The sequence below is a fragment of the Pelobates fuscus genome, chromosome 7 (assembly GCF_036172605.1).
Source record: "Pelobates fuscus isolate aPelFus1 chromosome 7, aPelFus1.pri, whole genome shotgun sequence".
NCBI classification, from domain to species: Eukaryota; Metazoa; Chordata; class Amphibia; order Anura; family Pelobatidae; genus Pelobates; species Pelobates fuscus.
The window spans coordinates 127,512,705-127,533,831 of NC_086323.1; the positions used below are offsets into that span (position 1 = coordinate 127,512,705).

The window sequence follows — 21,127 nt, forward strand, 5'->3', positions numbered from 1 at the left end:
AGTGATGCGATAGATAGAAAACTCAGACTGAGTTTATAAGTAATATAAAATCACCTTTGTGGAAGCAGGAATTCTCTCTACTTGGACATATAGATTTTGGTGGTAGATAGCAACCAACTAAGTTAAGAAGCACATATTTTGCAGCCTAGTTATTTTTGCCCCAAAAAAGAAATGTAATTCATTTAATAATACCATTTTAGTTTTTGTCAATTCTCTTACCTATTATTCTCAAAATAAACCTCTGCTGGAAAGATATTCAATGCACCAACAACTCTTTAACATGAATATTCACTAAAGTAAGAATTCAAGTGAGTAAGCTATACTTCCAGTTCAGCCACTTTGACCTTAAATTTGCAATTCACCCTGAATAGTTTAGTGGATAACCCTGTACGACTTCCCAAAACCCACTTATCATTAATGCACATGAGAAATGGCAAGTGGCATGTATTAATGGCATTAGACATGAACTACCAAGCTCCAGCTCTACATAGGGGATCAGGATTATCACTCCATAATTTAGTAGTTTTACTACATCTTTAACAAAGCATTGAAAATTCTTTTTTTTCTCTCCCATGGGATGCTCCACCTTCTATAAAAGAGGACGAGACACTAATGGAATGTTCCTGTTGGTTCCAGTAGTTTCCATGGGTATTGCCCCACTTTTAGTACTTTAGAGATGTGTCCACGTATGCTCTTTATTTTACCCGTCATATTCTCACAATCATCTCAGAATGTGACTGGTACATTTGTGCTAAACATATGTTCAATGCTGTCCATAATACTTAATCTGTGTTGGTTCTTCACAGAAGAACTGAGCATTAAGACCTCAAGTTCACAGGAGACAATACTACACAGAGATATTTATGTAAATTGTGTTCTACCAAACAAAGGAACTAAAGAGAGACATTATAGATAGATATACCTACCTGAAGCTCTCCTTTGAGGGCGTCACTGTGTTCTTTTTAAACTCCTGGCTCTTCTCCTGACTGGAGTCGACATCAATGCTGTTCTTTTGTGCATGTGCACAAGCGTAAAACACAAAGGTTGATGCGCTACCCTGAAAGAGTGTGGGATCCTCCATAGACCAACTCAAGAGATGTGTAAGTAGATTCCCATTACCAGCCGCTGGGGAACTGGGAAAACCTGACCGCAAAGCTCTACTTTTGTCAGTATGGACTTTACCCATAAGGCAAAGTAGTGCTTGCTTTGTGTTATGATCTCATATGATTTTGACCAGTGGGGACAGGGCCACTGTAAATGTTCCTTATGAGAAGTGTTAGCTATTTTTCATTCTGACCTAATGATTGACTTAATAGCAGAAGTACTGCTAATTTCCAGGCAATGTAGAGGAACCGAAACAGGAATACAATAAAAATAAAAATAACGTCATAAACAATTCTGTTTCATAAATATTTATATGTATATACATGTAATGTCTTGTGGCCTAGAACTTTAATTGCAGGTGGCATAAATTATACTACAGTTACACAGAGGACATTAAAACACGCAGACATGTCCAAGGGACAACCATTCAGTGACCCCAATCCATTAGATAGCCTGTGCCGACACAATCCTATTGGTTATTGCAGCCCCCTGCAGCACCAACGCCCTCAGTCTGTTTCTTGCGCCTCTTATTGAGCAGTCGGTTTGTTGAAGAGTTGAGATCTTTGATCTTCACTTGGTCATAGTCAACTCTCATTGTGGCCAAAGCACTAGTCATCTCCTCCTGGTGAAACAAGTTGAACAATTAGGAAGTTTTATTTAGAGCAACTAACAGGCAGAATTAAGAAGGAATGAGGTGACAAGGGATATATATATTTATCTTGGCCTAGTGGTGGTAGAACACTAACCTTTACTTCATCCCAATGTTCTTTGTCTTCCTGAAGCACCCGAGCTGTGTGAAGGGGGGTAGGAGGTACTACCATTGACTGCTGTGTAAACAATGAGATTTGTCATTAATTAAAAAATGTTTTCATTGAAAAAACGCAAAAGACATAGTTTTTCATACATTTAATTTTCCAGTGTTGGGGCACACACATAAAATGTCGTACAAATAGGTGGAGTCACAGATCAGCCACCCTTACCCTACACATTACACCAATTGTTCAAACGTGGATCTCCAACATTTAAAAGCTAAGTTTTTGGGAAGGGATATATATTTTTTGTAATAGTGATGTGGGTTGAAGGGAACACTAGTAAACAAATAAATTAATAGAAAAACGATACTACGATGAGTGTAGAAAGAAATTATACAAAATGAGGATAAAGAGTGACAAGAGACAGAAAAGGAAAATCCATACGTGACATGAGAGGGATATGGAGAGTATGTGCACAGTGTGGAGCAAAATGTATTGGGATATGTCCCTAGAAAATGTTGTAGTGGCAAAAATGTAGCATTGCCCCTGTACAAAGACAAAATTAGGAAACAGGTCTTCTGGAAAGGTGTAACTAGGATTTAAGTTCCTGGCCATGGTGTTATGAGAGAAGTTTAATGAAGAAAGAAAATAGTGGCAAGGAAGATGGATACAAGATGAAGGAGGGAAAGAAAAGTGTGAAAAGGTTTTTTTATGGAAAAATTGAAACTACTTGGTCAGAGCTATGCATCCTTGCACATTAAAGCTATGGTGAGAACTCTAAGCACAGTACAACAACTACTGAAAAGTCTCATCTTAATGTATTTGAAATAGGGAACGAGAAACCATTAGGTAGGAGGATAATAAAATTAATGGCAGGGAATACAGAGGAAAGAGAGATGAGAAGATTGTATATTATTTAAAAGGGTGATAATTTCTTACTTGCTCAAACTTTATGTGACAGATTTACATGTTGCCAAAAAGCCCATCGGAGCTCTAAATTACTCATAGATTACCGTTCATATTCTCACTTTTTTTATGGACTGTTCAAAATCACAACTAGCAAAACCTCATCCAACTTCATTCTTATGCTCAATTACACCTGTCCGACCTATTTAAATACTAAATTAGACCTGCCTTTTGCATTTAAGGAGGATGAGACTCCAGAGACAAGGGGAGAGAAAAACAGCCTACTTATGCTTTTAGGACAACACATACTGTGGTATATAGCTTAGAGATTTACGCAGCGAGCTTTATTGTAACATGTTTTATGTTATGATAAACTCTAAAAGCTTGGCAGGTCAGTGGCCATCAAGGACTGTGCCAGACAGAAATGGTGTGTTAGCTAGCGAAGCAGGACAGATTATTTATACAGCACTCTAAGCATTTGTTTACAGCTGAATTTTTTTTTACGGGGGATGATAGAGAATAATTTGTATAATCATCAAGCTCGTTAAGTGGAGCCCTTAACAGATATTTATTTTAAGTGGAAAACTAATCAAACAAAGGGAAGTGCTTTAAGCTGGGATTTCATACACTTAGCAGGTAGGAATGCATTGCATTTTAGATAATGTATGTATCAAGTGATACACTGACCTCGAGAAGATACAAAGATACATCCATGCATAATGGGTGCTATCCTTGGGCAAAGTGCTAAACATTCTATTGGTTACCATGGTGACTGCTCCTTATTTAGCCTTTTGCCAAAGGCTAGAACCTCATTAGGCCTTTAGTTAACTTTTTTTTAAGCTAATTATAATATTATAGAATATGAAAATGATTATCTAATCACTTAAAGGGGCTCTATAGTCACCAATATAACTTTAGCTTAATAAGGCAGTTTTAGTGTATAGATCTTGCAGCCCTACTGCTCCAATCACATGTTTCTGTCCATGCACGACTGGCTGTAGTGGCTGTTTACCAGACAGCCACTAGAGGCGTTTCTTGGAGTTTCACAGAGTTTGACTCTGTGATACGACTCTGGACATCCCCATATTCTGCATTAGTCTAACAGTTAACACCACAGGAAAGCATTAAGGCAATCCTTACTTACAAACAGAATGCCCAATTAGCTTGCAGCGCTCGCCATGCATGCGCATCTGGCCTCCCCAATGAAGGATGTCCAAGGAGACAGACCACTACCCAGCGCCAAAGGACCACGGCTTTGGAATCCGGTAAGTTAATAAAACGTTCTTTAAACCTTAACAATGCGGGGAGAGTGTCCACGGGGGCCGTGGTAAAGCAATACACTTTTAGTTTTGGGTGTGAGTGGGGGTGCAGCCAGAGGCTGTTCTGAGAAATGTTAGGTGACTTGCTAATCAAAACACATTACTTGTAGTTTCAAGACTCATTACTGTGACTATTATTACTGCAGTTATGTTATGCACTCAGACACACACACCATTATATGCGGCTCCTTGAACAGAGGGGCGCTAGGATAGAAGAGAGGGGCAGACGGATTTAAAATCCAAAATATGGACTGTCCCTCCTAAGGGAAATGTGGGAGGTATGCATACATACATTTATCCAAGGGTGATTCATGAACTGGATAATTGTCATTCTTTCTGTCGGGTCAGTTCTCAGGAGAAATTGAATCATCTGCTTAGCTGCAAACACAAGAGAAAAGAGATCCTTAAAAGATTGGACCACCTACACAGATATCTCAGATATTTGGAACTTTCAACATCATAACAACCTCCAGCTAAAATGTGCTTATACCCTAAAACAACTCTACAAAAAAACATACAATTTAATCACAACCAACTCTAATTTCCAAATAAGATGTAGATGACTGATGACTAAAATGCAAATTTTAGGAGAGAAAAAAAAAGCCAACGTGGAAAAATAGTTGATTTGGGAAATTTAGCAAATTCTGCCATTTTAGTCCAGAAATGTAAATCCTTTATGTTATTTCATTGTGACCTGGTGATACAGTGGGGAAAAGTCTGGTCTGAACCTTTGACTGGTGCAGGCCACAGTAAAAAAAAACAAACTTCTGATTGTCGCTCAGAGAATAAGTCAGAATGTTGTCATGGTAAACTGACGGTGGCAGCACTCTGACTCGTTTACTAAGTGCCAGGACTGAGAAGGAGTGTTTAACCCCTTAAGGACACATGACGTGTGTGACATGTCATGATTCCCTTTTATTCCAGAAGTTTGGTCCTTAAGGGGTTAAAGTGGTCTGCACCAGGTGACATTCCTCCATTAATTTTTTTAAAACCGTTTTTTAGATGGAATACCAGGCAATTCCTGGTAACCAAAACCTACCTCGTCTGTTTGAGATGGTGTAGTGAAGTTTCCCTTTTATTTCCTCACTATTTGTCCAAATAATTTTAGGGGAAAGCAGGATTCAGCAGAAGCAGTCATTATTATCCCTATTAGCAGAATAGCACAGGCTAGGGGTGTATAACTATATTATATGCATGGGATTCATCTCTTGTCCTCACTGCACTCATCTTTTACCTGTAAACTCTATGGCACAAAACTAAAATACACTCGTATGTGTATGTCATTACCCGCATTTCCCATAACTCACGTAAAAGGAAACTTTTTGCATATTAAAGGGTCTGTCCTAGAGTTTCTAATGCCCCAAGCATATACAATAAAATTATTCAGTTCTGATCACCACGGTATGAAACAACTATTTTAAAAATAGGATTCCTGACAAGTAGAAACTTAAGCATCTCCTATTACATGATACATTTCTATGGACATTCTTTAAAGTCTCACAATCACAGTGTCATTATCTATGTATTGGTTGTAACTAGGCTGTGCTATTTTTATTAACCCGTTCACTGCAGAGAACCTTTAAAAAAAACACATTGTGTACTTTGGTGTCGTGGAACGTCTCGTGTAGAAATGAATATACTGGACTAGTTGTTTAACCCCTTAAGGACCAAACTTCTGGAATAAAAGGGAATCATGACATGTCACACATGTCATGTGTCCTTAAGTGTTAAAGTAGCTGATTTGTAAAAGCTCAGCAACTTAACTGTATTTACAACTAGGCTTTTAGCTTTCATTTCACAATTCAACTTTCAATTCACTGCAGTTAAGTGAAAACCCGCCATGTGTGCATAGCATATGAAATAAGCACAACGCAGCCAGTCATCCTATGCATTGGGGACATGATTGGGAAAATTGGGTACGCAAGCAATAAACATAAATGTATGATTTTTTTTGCAGAAATAATGGAGGGCATACATTATTAGTCATTCTACAGCATACTGTTGTATATTGTCTGAATTAACAACAGGCTCAGCACAGGGGTGTAAGTCTCATTAAAACCTGTCAATTATTTTGAACGTTGGCTTGAATATTCCGTATAACCAATACAATTTGCAAATAATAGCCAACATTTCATGACAACAAGGGTAAATATTTTACACTTCCTCCAGTAATGTTTATTTATGTGCACCAGTCATATCAAAACTTGTATTTGTTGGGAAAGGGGGGGGGATTGGAGGGGGGACACAATAAGACACACTTCCGTTCTGTGCAATGTGGTCAACACAAAGTCAGGGGGAGTTGTGAGATAAGCTGGAATACAAGAATTTCCAAATAGAATATTATTAATATGATAAAGCGGCTCTGTCACCCTGCCTGCCTCCCTCTCCCCCGCGCCCCCTCCCCACCCCTACACACACACACACACACACAAACAATGTGTTGGAATTTCACTTTGGGTTATGTATCTTTTCTTACTCTTGGCAAGCTTTACAACATTTCTCAAGCCTTGTCAAGCACTCAGCATGGCTGAGGGGAAAATGGCTCTTTTTGATGGAGGATCCTCCAGAGATATCAGCGTTGCACTCTTGCGCATGCACTAGAGTACAGTGCTGATGTCGCGTCCTGACAAAATATGCAAAGACCCCAAAAGGTGACAGAGCATCTTTATAGAGTGCTAGTGATGTCCCGAACGGTTGGCTGGCGAATAGTTCCGGGCGAACATCGCGTGTTCGCGTTCGCCATGGACGGCGAACATATGCGATGTTCGGTCCGCCCCCTATTCGTCATCATTGAGTAAACTTTGACCCTGTACCTCACAGTCAGCAGACACATTCCAGCCAATCAGAAGCAGACCCTCCCTCCCAGACCCTCCCACCTCCTGGACAGCATCCATTTTAGATTCATCCAGAAGCTGCATACATTTAAAAAAAAAATGTATCTTTATTTTTGTAGTGCATGGAGGTATAACAAATGAGCATGTGGTACCCCAATGGCATTCCTCATTCTTTTCAAGTAACAATTGTAACAATAGGGTATATGTTAATACCCTAGTCTGCGCGGAGCCCTCCGTGGGTGAAGATGGATTAACTTTTTGAGTGTCTGTTTTTTTCTTTTTCGTCGGGAATGTTTTTTTGCGCTCGGGTTTTTTATTTTATTTTTAAGTTCGACGGGTATGATGGCTTTTTATTTGGCCTTTTTTGGGACTGAAAAATGAAGATTTTAGAAAAAAGAAGACGTCGAATAGTAAGTTGAATTTTATTCCCCCCTCACTATTTTTTAGGGTGAGGGGGGTAAGTAGGGGCTTTTTTATTTGGGTGGGGGGGTGGGTGACTAGGGGCTTGGGGACCCCTAGTCACCTTTTATGGGGGGGGAGGGATTTTCATTTAGGGCCCCCACCCGCCGCTCAGGGGTGGGGGCTGGGGGGGAGGACAGTAGGTCCCCCCATTATTCTTTTATAGGGCCCCCACCCGCAGCTCAGGGGTGGGGGCCGGGGGGAGGACAGTAGGTCCCCCCTCTTATTGTAACTTAGGGCCCCCACCTGCCGCGCAGGGGTGGGGGGAGGACAGTAGGTCCCCCCCCCATTATTCTTTTATAGGGCCCCCACCCGCAGCTCAGGAGCCATGTTACTCTGTATATAGAGGGAGCCATGTTTACACGGTATATAGAGGGAGCCATGTTTACACGGTATATAGAGGGAAGCCATGTTACACTGTATATAGAGGGGAGCCATGTTACTCTGTATATAGAGGGAGCCATGTTACTCTGTATATAGAGGGGAGCCATGTTACTCTGTATATAGAGGGGAGCCATGTTACTCTGTATATAGAGGGAGCCATGTTACTCTGTATATAGAGGGAGCTATGTTTACACGGTATATAGAGGGAAGCCATGTTACTCTGTATATAGAGAGGAGCCATGTTTACACTGTATATAGAGGAGAGCCATGTTACTCTGTATATAGAGGGGAGCCATGTTACACTGTATATAGAGGGAGCCATGTTACACTGTATATAGAGGGAGCCATGTTTACTCTGTATATAGAGGGAGCCATGTTACTATCTGAGGTGGTTAACTATGATTGGCCCTGGCATGTTTGGTAGTCTGGCCTGCATGGTTGTCTGGCATGAATAAAAGTAGCATGTTTCAACTATATTAGTAGTTAGACTAGTTCTTACTAAAACATCAACCGCTCTCAGAGACTATGCATTGCGACATGTATATGATGTGGAAAGGTTAACTGTTATGACTGTCTATAGACGAAGTGGCTTTAGCTGCACCTTAAGGATCACCAGTCCGTGGGTGCTGTATCTCTGCGACTGCTATTCAGGAGCCATAGATTGCCGGGTATTGTTGCCAATGCTATTCAGGAGCCATAGATTGCCGGGTATTGTTGCCAATGCTATTCAGGAGCCATAGATTGCCGGGTATTGTTGCCAATGCTATTCGGTAGGGGAGTCCTGTAGCCTCCTGGACTATTTGCGGTTGTTTGCGGTGCGTTAAACGGGGAGTTTGGTCTGTCACTGTGAAGTGGGCGTAACCCTTACACTACCTGATCGATACAACATCATACCTGATGTTTTAAAGCAGGTTATTCCAAACAATTTAGGAATGTTAGGTGATTTATGCCCTTTATGGATTAAAACCAGACTCTGCATCAACTGTGTAATTTTCCATGGGAGTTTTGCCATGGATCCCCCTCCGGCATGCCACAGTCCAGATGTTAGTCCCCTTGAAACAACTTTTCCATCACTATTGTGGCCAGAAAGAGTCCCTGTGGGTTTTAAAATTCGCCTGCCTATTGAAGTCTATGGCGTGTCGCCTGGTTCGCCCGTTCGCGAACATTTGCGGAAGTTCGCGTTCGCCGCTCGCGAACGGAAAATTTCATGTTCGCGACATCACTATAGAGTGCCAGTAATTAATGTAGCTTTAATTACAGGTATATGACAGACCTAAAAGTGGTATATTGGATAAAAAATTGCCCTGCTCACAATTGGAAACATTCAAAATGTTAATGTGTTATTCTTTTTTTTGTTCATATAATTCCACGTGTGTATTCTCATGGTTGCTGTGGTTAAAATGTTCCTAATGAATTCTTCTCCAGGTTTATTTTACAATGTAATAAAACTGTATTTAACATTTAAAATGAGTTGACCTTCACTGTGTTGCAACCCTGGCTGCTTCCTGTGACACCCAGACACTGTCTGGACTAGTAAAATACTGTATAACCCACCAGAAGATGTGCCAATGTGTGCCCCCTGCTGGCTTAAGTACACTTATTGTTTAGGCTAACACAATCTGAGAGTAGATAAAGATGGTGATGGGACGCGTAGAAACCAAAGGAATTGAAGTAGGTCAGGGAAGTATAGAAGCTACAAAGGGGGTCAATCAATTCTTATGAGGAAATGAAACCACGGGATAGAAAAGGGTTTAGTAATTCCCAGCTCTGGAAAGCTTCAAGAAACAATGGAAGAAGTATGCATTGAAAGAAGGGTGTGACAAACCCCGTACGTGAGCTTCTGAGCGAACACGTGAATTGGCAGGCAACCAGGAATGTGTATAAGGAGAGCAATGTTGAAAGTCTTGCACATAGTACTGTAAATGGATCTCTTGCCTTTTTCACATATACACGTTTTTGGTTTTTTTTTTTTTATATAAGAAAAATACAAAGTTGGCAGAACTGTGGCTATAAATTTAATACTTTCCAGACTGAAGATACTTCCGAGCACGCAAGCAGCAAGTGTCAGGGCTCCGCGGGCAGCGGTGAGGGGATGCTGTAATCCTCTCGCAGCACTCACCCTCGGTCCGTCGCTGCCCGCGGTCCCCCCTCCTCTTACCGGTCGTCGAGCGGCGTCCTCTCCTCTTGACACGCCGCTCGCGTTCTCTCCTCCTCCCAGCGGCAGCATGTCTAACGCTGCACGCTGGGGGCCGGCACCTATATCAGTATGCCGGGGTCGCTCACGTGACCCGGCGTTAAAGCGACAGTGCAACAATCACAGTGGGGGGTATAGATACCCCCCACGTGTGTTTGTTAATTCTGATTGGAAGTTATCCAATCAGAATTAAGGCAAGGATATTTATACTTACCTTTCCTGTCTCTCAGTGCCCTGTTGTGGTCTTTGCTTTAGAGTATTGATACTGAACGTGTGCTTTCTGGTTACGTACTCCCTGGCTTGTTATACTGACTTTGTGACTTTCTCCTACCCTTTGAACTCGGCTTGTTTCTCGTTATTCTGTTTTCTGGTTTCCCCTTACTCGGCTTGTCTCCTGACTATTCTGTGTGTGCTTAGCCCGGCCACACTAAGGTCCGGTACTGCACACTTTCTGTGTGTGTGTCTGTGTGTGTTAGCGTGTTGGGTTCCCCGAATCGTGACAGCAAGGTGGTCTGGCACTCACTTGGCAACGCCGACCACGAGCACCCAGACACTTTGGCATGGCAGATAATGAACCATCTTCTTGGGACATTACTTATCGGGCATAGGCTGAACTAACAGCACACTGCTACCTGTCGTTCACGAGGACTCAGGCCATATATGCGCCCCAGCTTATTCTCAACCAGTGGTATTTTGTTCTTGTGTCCTTTTTCTTATGTTTTTGCTTATGTCTTTTTATTATGCTTTTTCTTAAAGTCCCATACGTACGGGATACCTGCAAGTCTCACAGACCATATTAACACGTAGGGCAAAATGGAGCTACTTCCAACTAAGAAGCCTGTTACCAGTACCCAGTGGCAGTATTGTTTAGCATAACAACTCAGTATGTCTTTATTAGCTATTAGCTTTATGCATTTCCTCATGCTTTACTTACCGTATTACTTTAAAATGATTAGCAACATGCCTATGTATATGCAAAGCTCAGCCACTCTCCCTTAACAGTAGCTCCAGACATCTACTAGCACTGTAATTTAATAAACGTCAAATCTAAAAATGTGCGATATCTGCGAATGCCATAACTCTGTTTTATATAACTTGTTATCAATCTGTGTACAGAGGCTGTTGTGGCGTACTGAACACTGTTATTTCTTTGCACTCTATAAATAAAGAATAAAAAAAAAAAAAAATATATATATATATATATAAAATAGAAAAGACAAAAACAACAACAAAAACTTAAATTCACAAAAAGAGAGGAAAACCCACAAAAGAAGAGTCTCTAAAACAGAAATAAAAAGGAGTAAAATACACAGTGGGGTTAGGTACAACAAAGAAGAGAGATTTTTTTGAGAGAAAGCTGCATAGGGTCATAGGGTAGAGGGACAACATCAAGGCCAAATGTGGTTAGTAAAATCAACAAAGAGGCGTAAGGAGTGTGGCAAGGAAATGGAGCAAAGAGAAGAAAAAAACCACTAGAGCAGTGGTTCCCAATCCAGTCCTCAAGTACCCCCTAACAGTCCAGGACTTAGGGATTACCCATATGTCTCACTACCCCCTACCCCACTGGGTTGGGAACCTCTGCACTAGAGAGAGGCTGGGACAAAAAAAAAAAAGGAAAACAAATCTCACAAAGGGCATTGAAAAATAAAGCAAACATGCGTTGTTTTGGTAACCGCATATCTATATTGTGATAATGTCCTGTTTCAACAACATTTATTAAGTCAATTCCTAGATGTATAATAAAAGATGGTAAATATAAAGAAATAATACACAAGATAAAGATAGCTGCGCACATACATGCGTACAATAACAATATTAATATGAATACAAATTGCATAGTTACCATAGTAACCACAGAACAGTCTATTAAAGTTATTATATGTATACTGATGGAACTATGTTTTCTGTGAGGCAGTGTATCTTTATGCTGATTGTAACTATGCTGTCTTTTTTATTTTTATTTTTTTAAGATATAGAATCCTAGCAAGTATAGAAATTGGTAGAGCAGCATAGTTTTTCAACAGCAACGTAAAACGTAAAACTACATTTCCTAGGAACTGGGCTACAACAATTTTTTAGATGGCCTGTGATGCTCTTTTTAAGTGACAGCAAGTTAATGGTTTAATATTGACTAAACTAAGAACCAAACTACTTGAATGGACCAATCCTTCAACTCTAAAATTTCTCCAGCTTGGACTAAAATTTGCGATTGTTGCTAGTGCTTACACGTCTCTATACATAATATTAGTGTAAATCTGTATACTTACTCTTGCAGACAAAGAGTGGATTTGCAGTTATTACACTAAAGTGAAAATCCAATGTGAATTCAAAGCAAATTTCTAATTTATTGCCAGAGAAGCCTACCTGAAAGCATCGCTGTCTGTGACAATTTTTTCATTTTGATTTATTTTTACCTTAAATTTGAAATTCACTTTGAATTCTCACTGTAATTAATAACCCTAGAAGTGAATTTCACATTTTTGGTTAAAATAGTTAAACAGAAAATCTAGCTGACTTGGAAACTTAAAGTTATGGCTTAAAACTTTAAACTTACTTTGAATTCGCACCAATTTACACTTTAGTAAATAACCCTGTAAAATATTGAAATGGAGTAAACTAAAACTATAATTGCACAACTAAGGCAAAAAGAAGCCGAGTTGGACTTGTTTTTTTAACATTCAGCTGCATTCTTAGAAAATGCTAAATCAGCACAATTCTCTAAGTGAACAAAATCATATTTGAATAATAAATTCATGCATACACTGCGTGCAGAATTATTAGGCAAATGAGTATTTTGACCAGATCATCCTCTTTATGCATGTTGTCTTACTCCAAGCTGTATAGGCTCGAAAGCCTACTACCAATTAAGCATATTAGGTGATGTGCATCTCTGTAATGAGAAGGGGTGTGGTCTAATGACATCAACACCCTATATCAGGTGTGCATAATTATTAGACAACCTCCTTTCCTTTGGCAAAATGGGTCAAAAGAAGGACTTGACAGGCTCAGAAAAGTCAAAAATAGTGAGATATCTTGCAGAGGGATGCAGCACTCTTAAAATTGCAAAGCTTCTGAAGCATGATCATCGAACAATCAAGCGTTTCATTCAAAATAGTCAACAGGGTCGCAAGAAGCGTGTGGAGAAACCAAGGCGCAAAATAACTGAGAAAAGTCAAGCGTGCAGCTGCCAAGATGCCACTTGCCACCAGTTTGGCCATATTTCAGAGCTGCAACATCACTGGAGTGCCCGAAAGCACAAGGTGTGCAATACTCAGAGACATGGCCAAGGTAAGAAAGGCTGAAAGACGACCACCACTGAACAAGACACACAAGCTGAAACGTCAAGACTGGGCCAAGAAATATCTCAAGACTGATTTTTCTAAGGTTTTATGGACTGATGAAATGAGAGTGAGTCTTGATGGGCCAGATGGATGGATTGGTAAAGGGCAGAGAGCTCCAGTCCGACTCAGACGCCAGCAAGGTGGAGGTGGAGTACTGGTTTGGGCTGGTATCATCAAAGATGAGCTTGTGGGGCCTTTTCGGGTTGAGAATGGAGTCAAGCTCAACTCCCAGTTTCTGGAAGACACCTTCTTCAAGCAGTAGTACAGGAAGAAGTCTGCATCCTTCAAGAAAAACATGATTTTCATGCAGGACAATGCTCCATCACACGCGTCCAAGTACTCCACAGCGTGGCTGGCAAGAAAGGGTATAAAAGAAGAAAATCTAATGACATGGCCTCCTTGTTCACCTGATCTGAACCCCATTGAGAACCTGTGGTCCATCATCAAATGTGAGATTTACAAGGAGGGAAAACAGTACACCTCTCTGAACAGTGTCTGGGAGGCTGTGGTTGCTGCTGCACGCAATGTTGATGGTGAACAGATCAAAACACTGACAGAATCCATGGATGGCAGGCTTTTGAGTGTCCTTGCAAAGAAAGGTGGCTATATTGGTCACTGATTTGTTTTTGTTATGTTTTTGAATGTCAGAAATGTATATTTGTGAATGTTGAGATGTTATATTGGTTTCACTGGTAAAAATAAATAATTGAAATGGGTATATATTTGTTTTTTGTTAAGTTGCCTAATAATTATGCACAGTAATAGTCACCTGCACACACAGATATCCCCCTAAAATAGCTATAACTAAAAACAAACTAAAAACTACTTCCAAAAATATTCAGCTTTGATATTAATGAGTTTTTTGGGTTCATTGAGAACATGGTTGTTGTTCAATAATAAAATTAATCCTCAAAAATACAACTTGCCTAATAATTCTGCACTCCCTGTATACTTGTATACATTTTACTACTTTTATTTACTGTAGCAGCTTTCACTATATTTATTGTACACATGACAACGTTGTGTTTCAGTTGACTTGTCCATACCTTCATCGGAAACTTCATTCCATTCTGGTGGAGGAAACTCATACTGGCCCATTCGTATCCTCTTTTTCATCCCCGGTGAGATAGCCTGGCCTGTGTTAGAATAGAATGGGGGATACCCACAAAGGCTGGGATGGGAGAAAGAAAATTAAAATGTAAGGTAGAGAATTTAAAGAAAAAAAAAGAAAAATATAGTGGCAATGAGAGAAAAAAAAAGTTCACAAGGAGACAAATAATAAGTAAGAAATTAGAGTAAAAAAGAAGGATTGGAGGGTAGAAAGGGGAGAACCAACCTAAAGTTTAAAAAAAATGGTTAATAAATTATTGGAAGGTTGAAAAAATTGAAATGGTGATTTATGAGCAGAGAGTTACAGGCAATTGTAATAGAAAATAATGATGTGAATACTCACAGTATGTACATAATGACTCCAAGAGACCACATGTCACATGATTTGTCATACTTTTCTGGTCCAAGTACCTCTGGAGCTGCATGAGGACAAATAATAGAGTGAAAGCTTTTGGGACTGCTCTATCCAACTGTTGTAATATGCATATACAGGGTTATTCACTAAGCTCGAAATAAAGTCAATCAAAATTATTACAACTAATATACTTTTTTTATTTATTCTAACAAAGCAGAACACGCCTACAAATTGTAATGAATACTAGAATCAATATTATTATTATTATAATTTCTGGGTCAGCCTGTATTACTAAAAAACAGTATAATTAGAGGTTCATGAGCTATACAATTGCATATATGCATTTATTATTAAGCTTCAAACACACACACTGGATTTTTTTGAATTGGGTGAAAACACCTAATTTCTCCCCAGTATTCCATTATTTGCTAAATGCAATTCAAAGGTTAAATGGAGGAACCATTTTGGATGTGTTCCTATGATTTAGTGTAATTTGATGTCTGGTTAAAAATTAGCAGAGGAATGGTCTGAATATGTTATATATATATATATTGACCTAACTCTCCAAATTATCAACTCATTTTCATGCATCTCTGCACGTGCTGTTGACCCAAACATGTGAAAATATTATCGGATTTCCAATTCTACAACAAAATTCCTAATATTCGTTTATGACTAATATATGGCAAACAGATTTTTCTTTAAGTTAATATGATGTAAATGCTTTCCATTTAAACAATTATAGTGCTAAAAAATTCACCAAGAACCATTTCTAAGATATCTACAGAATTTACAAAACAGAACAATCAAACAATATAAAATCTCCTTTCCTCAACTCCTGTCCTCTGCATAGTCCTGCTATTCAACAGGTAACCAGAAAGTAGTTTGTATCGATCCTGAATATATTTTCTAATGTTAACATACGCCATGGGAGACACCTTTCTATCCATCTCTAATGTAAACACATACTGTATACATCATGATCATCGTGACGTGAGTGACATATCCAGCTGAGATAGGGTGTATAGAATATAAATTCTATCTCCCATTCTGTTGCTGTTATTTCTTACTTACCCACATAATATGGAGTATAGCAAGGAGTCTGAAGAGCATTTTGAATAGTTGTCTCCTTGGAGAATCCAAAATCTGTAATCTTAAGTTCAGCGTTACTGTCCTTGGTAGTGTAAAGGAGGTTCTCAGGCTGTAGCAACAAGATGGAAGACGAGCAATCATTTAGAGACATTAAATAAAATGACATCATGGGAAACACAAAGATGTTTATTAACAAGATGGCTGACAAAGTCATTTAGTGATCGAGTGGTATGTGGAACCATGGCTGACACAAAACAATTCAGTAGCATGATGGTAGACAGATTGCCATACAATCACACTTTAAATTGGGTTGCCAGCTTTAATATGAACAGCACAAATAGTTTATATATATATATATATATATATATATATATAGTAAATTCCCTTTTAAATTATTTATTGTGCATTAAAGAATATGCACACAAATGCAGTTTTTAATGAGCATCCATTAAAACTTGGTTTAATTTTACAAGTATATAATAAAAAAGTACCGGTATATAAAAATTTAATTCCCAGGTCCATAATACTACCTTTTCCTTCCATAAAGTATGGGACACCTGGTCTGGTGATGCCCCTTTTTTATATTTTTGGATGAGCTTTTCAAATAATTTAATATTTTTGGATAAACTTTAAATAAAAATCCCCAAAATATTAAAATATCAAAAAATATATTATATCTAAATTAACACTATGCCAAGAAATTTCAAAATATTACATTATTTTTCAAAATATGAAATCATTAGAGACTAGTGATGTCGCGAACATAACATTTTCCGTTCGCGAACGGCGTACGCGAACTTCCGCAAATGTTCGCGAACGGGCGAACCCGGCGAACCGCCATAGACTTCAATAGGCAGGCAAATTTTAAAACCCACAGGGACTCTTTCTGGCCACAATAGTGATGGAAAAGTTGTTTCAAGGGGACTAACACCTGGACTGTGGCATGCCGGAGGGGGATGCATGGCAAAACTCCCATGGAAAATTACATAGTTGATGCAGAGTCTGGTTTTAATCCATAAAGGGCATAAATCACCTAACATTCCTAAATTGTTTGGAATAACGTGCTTTAAAACATCAGGTATGATGTTGTATCGATCAGGTAGTGTAAGGGTTACGCCCGCTTCACAGTGACAGACCAAACTCCCCTTTTAACGCACCACAAACAACCGCAAACAGTCCATTTGCACAACCGCAAACTCCCCATTTGCACAAGGTTGGATACCAAGCTAGCCATGTCCCGTTCCTTGTCCTCACTGATGTCATTGAAGGTTTCTTCCTCCACCCCGCCACGTACAACACCAAGGGTCCCCGAAAGGTGGCAACAAGCCCCCTGTATTTTTTTTTTTTTTAAATGTACACTACTGTTACACCAGATATGAGTTGCACTGGTGTGACACTGTGCCCTGGCAGGCCCTGAAACGCACACGTGTGAAGGAAACTGACTGCTATTATTTCACAGTCAAATTTCTAGTTTTTTTTTTTTAATGTACACTACTGTTACACCAGATATGAGTTGCACTGGTGTTACACTGTGCCCGGGCAGGCCCTGAAACGATAATGTATAATAAACACAGGTTACTGGTTATGGAGGGATAATGTATAATAAACACAGGTTACTGGCTATGGAGGCATAATGTATAATAAACACAGGTTACTGGCTATGGGGGGATAATGCATAATAAACACTGGTTACTGGCTATGGGGGGATAATGCATAATAAACACAGGTTACTGGCTATGGGAGGATAATGTATAATAAACACAGGTTACTGGGTATGGGAGGATAATGTATAATAAACACAGGTTACTGGGTATGGGGGGAATAATGTATAATAAACACAGGTTACTGGCTATGGGAGGGATAATGTATAATAAACACAGGTTACTGGTTGTGGGGGGATAATGTATAATAAACACAGGTTACTGGCTATGGGGGGGATAATGTATAATAAACACAGGTTACTGGCTATGGGGGGGATAAAGTATAATAAACACAGGTTACTGGCTATGGGAGGATAATGTATAATAAACACAGGTTACTGGCTATGGGAGGATAATGTATAATAAACACAGGTTACTGGCTATGGGAGGATAATGTATAATAAACACGTTACTGGCTATGGGGAGGACATTGTATAATAAACACAGGTTACTGGCTATGGAGGATAATGTATAATAAACACAAAAAAAAAATGAATGCAGCTTCAGAATTAATCTAAATTGTATGCTGTCTAGGAGGTGGTAGGGTCTGGGAGGGAGGGTCTGCTGCTGATTGGCTGGAATGTGTCTGCTGACTGTGAGGTACAGGGTCGAAGTTTACTCAATGAAGACGAATAGGGGCGGACCAAACATCGCATATGTTCGCCATCTGTGGCGAACAAGCGATGTTCGCCAGGAGCTCTTCGCCAGCGAACCGTTCGGGACATCACTATTAGAGACCCATATTAAAATTGGGCTCTACATTGGAACTTAGGTTGGCTTGAGCTGGCCTGAGGCTCCTAATGCTTGCCAGTAGACCCCTTCCCCGTCCCCCATGCTTGTCATTTTAATTTGTATTATTTAAAAAAAAAAAAATGAAGCATCAAAAGATAAATTAAAGTTAAATTAAAGTTGGATTTAACAGTATGAAAAAGAGTAATGCGGTCTAAGTAATAAGCCCTAAAATCTCACTACACCTCATGCAGACACTACGACTTTCTTTATAAATATTTCCAGCAGGCACTTATTTATTAACAAAATCCAGACATAATCTTTGTCAGCTAGAATTCCACACAGACAAACCAAAAACATCAAAAAAAGACAAAGTAGCCCCAAACAGACAGACATTTAGAGGATTTCAGTCATATATGAAAGTAATATGTCATGCATAGCTGACCTTGACGTCTCTGTGGGCTATATTCAGTTCATGTAGATGCTGTATGGCCATTCCTATGTCCCGCATGATCTCAGAGGCCTCTGAAGAAAGGAGAGGGAGGTCAGTGATACATAGGGTGGTGATATGAATGAGTGTTGGAAAAATGGTTATTAGACCATAGCTCCCATTTACTAACTCTGACCCCCCCTCAAACCATTCGCGCAACGAAAGTAATAATACACATGGTGGCAAACACTGAGCATGCTGCTCTCATTTTACAATCTTCTAGACACAAAAAAAATATATATTTCTAAAAGAACAATAAAATAACTAAACCAAAATGCTAAAATAGGAAAAATTGGATAAAAATGACCGATGACATACTGGGGAAAATATGGGGTTTCAATTAATAAATGAATTGGTTGTGCTCGCTGTGGACACCAGAATAGTCTGTTCAATAAACAGCAAATTGCATTAAGAAAACCACTGACAAAATAATATAGGCAAAAAGCACATAATGGGTTATTCACTAAACTCAAAAGAGTTCTGATGGCACTCTTGCACCCATGAAATACAGGGGAATGTCTCTGCTAAGGCTGGGGTTGCAGGATGTATAGATTATTTTATGCATTCCATCTGGCAGGGCTTGAGACTGCTGCCTGGTACTATGGGGAATTGCTGAGTTCCCAGCGTGTACTCCATTTACTAATCACATTGGTTCCATTGGGATCCACGCTGTGATTGGGAAATTAATTCAGAAACATGCACAGTTTACATGCATGATGGTAAATTGTGGTCTGCTAACCCCATTCATCCCATCGAATGATGAGATGAAATTGGCAACTAAGGACATGAACCAAGTTGGGGCATTTACAAGATACCCTGCAATGCAATAAACACAGCAGCAGGTGTGTTTAAAGACAAGCTTACAAGGCAATTAATGGCGATTTATCTCTGGTATTTCCTAATGTGCAGAAATAAATCCCAAACTACAGGACAGGGGCCCAATGTTTGGGTTTGCCCCCACTGGTCCTGGGAATGTCATGGAAACTCATGTTATCTGGCAGCAAAAATAACTTCAATCACACTTTGTTTTTGTTTAAGTGAGTGGTTCTGGTGGGTAGTTATAGAGTTTCATAATTGGATACATGGCGATGGTGGCTGGGGATGAGATTTTAAGATACAATAAAACAAGCTGGGTACAACATAAATATATCTATAATATACATATAGCTGAGTACAGTACAAAGATGTGGCCTAGTGGCCTAATGGATAAGGCAGCAGCCTTCGGAGCTAGGGATTGTGGGTTCAACTGGGGATTGTGGATTGCAGGATAAAACAAGGATAGGTTAAAGGATCTTAACATGTGTAACTTGGAGGAAAGGGGGGATATGATAGAAACATTTAAAGTCATATAGTGAATTAAAACAGTAAAGGAGGAAACTATATTTAAAAGAAGAAAAATGACCACAACAAGAGGACATAGTCTTAAATTAGAGGGACAAAGGTTAAAAAATAATATCAGGAAGTATTACTTTCCTGAGAGGGTAGTGGATGCATGGAATAGCCTTCCAGCTGAAGTGGTAGATGTTAACACAGTGAAGGAATTTAAGCATGCGTGGGATAGGCATAAGGTTATCCTAACTATAAGATAAGGCCAGGGACTAATGAAAGTATTTAGAAAATTGGGCAGACTAGATGGGCCAAATTGTTCTTATCTGCCGTCACATTCTATGTTTCTATTACCATACCACTAACAGAGCTGAGAAAAGTAGAGATATAATACACAGTGATGGGCACAATACAAAGAGCTGGGCAGACTACAGAGATACCCATTGAATAGACAGAGCTAAGTAAAATACAGAGATACCCATACAACATGTGGAGCTGAGAGAAATAAAATAGGAAAAAATTCTGTCTTGACTGGAAAATGGCTGTCAGATTTCTCAATGGATCAGCACACTGTTAACCAGGGCTGTATTTACCACAAGGCAAACACGGCATTTGCCTAGCGCGGCACTTTCAGGGGGGCGACAAAAAACGTTGCTCCAAGTGCCCAGGTAAATGCCTTGTTTGCCTTGTGTACCGGCGGGGCCCAAAAGCTGGCTGCCATCTTAGGGTCCCCCTAGGTGTTAAAGTACTAATATTCTAACCGGGCGACGAGGGAGATATGTCCTTTTTGATAAAAAAATATATTAATAATAGGTGAGTGTATAAGAAAATGTGTGTGTCTGTGTATGTCTGTCAGTGAGTATGTTTGTGACTGTCAGTGTGCGTTTGTGTCTGTCATTGTGAGTGAGTGTGTGTGTGTGTGTCTGTCAGTGAGTATGTTTGTGACTGGAAGTGGGCGTGTGTGTCTGTCAGTGAGTGTGTGTGTCTGTCATTGTGAGTGTGTGTGTGTGTGTCCGTCTGTCAGTAAAAAGA

The 21,127-nt window shown here is 39.6% G+C and overlaps 1 protein-coding gene across 1 annotated transcript in view; it reads right to left on the reverse strand.

The window, feature by feature from the left end:
• Window positions 1–1,396: 1,396 nt before the first annotated feature.
• Window positions 1,397–21,127, reverse strand: part of MAPKAPK3 (MAPK activated protein kinase 3) — a 43,540-nt gene continuing 23,809 nt past the window's right edge. The window contains exons 4-10 of the mRNA XM_063426616.1: window positions 18,725–18,804; window positions 15,833–15,959; window positions 14,747–14,822; window positions 14,340–14,464; window positions 4,374–4,459; window positions 1,851–1,931; window positions 1,397–1,726 (exon numbers count right to left, since the gene is read on the reverse strand). Of these exons, the coding sequence (XP_063282686.1) occupies window positions 1,574–1,726; window positions 1,851–1,931; window positions 4,374–4,459; window positions 14,340–14,464; window positions 14,747–14,822; window positions 15,833–15,959; window positions 18,725–18,804 (728 nt within the window). The 3' untranslated portion in view covers window positions 1,397–1,573. The remainder of the gene's footprint in view (window positions 1,727–1,850; window positions 1,932–4,373; window positions 4,460–14,339; window positions 14,465–14,746; window positions 14,823–15,832; window positions 15,960–18,724; window positions 18,805–21,127) is intronic.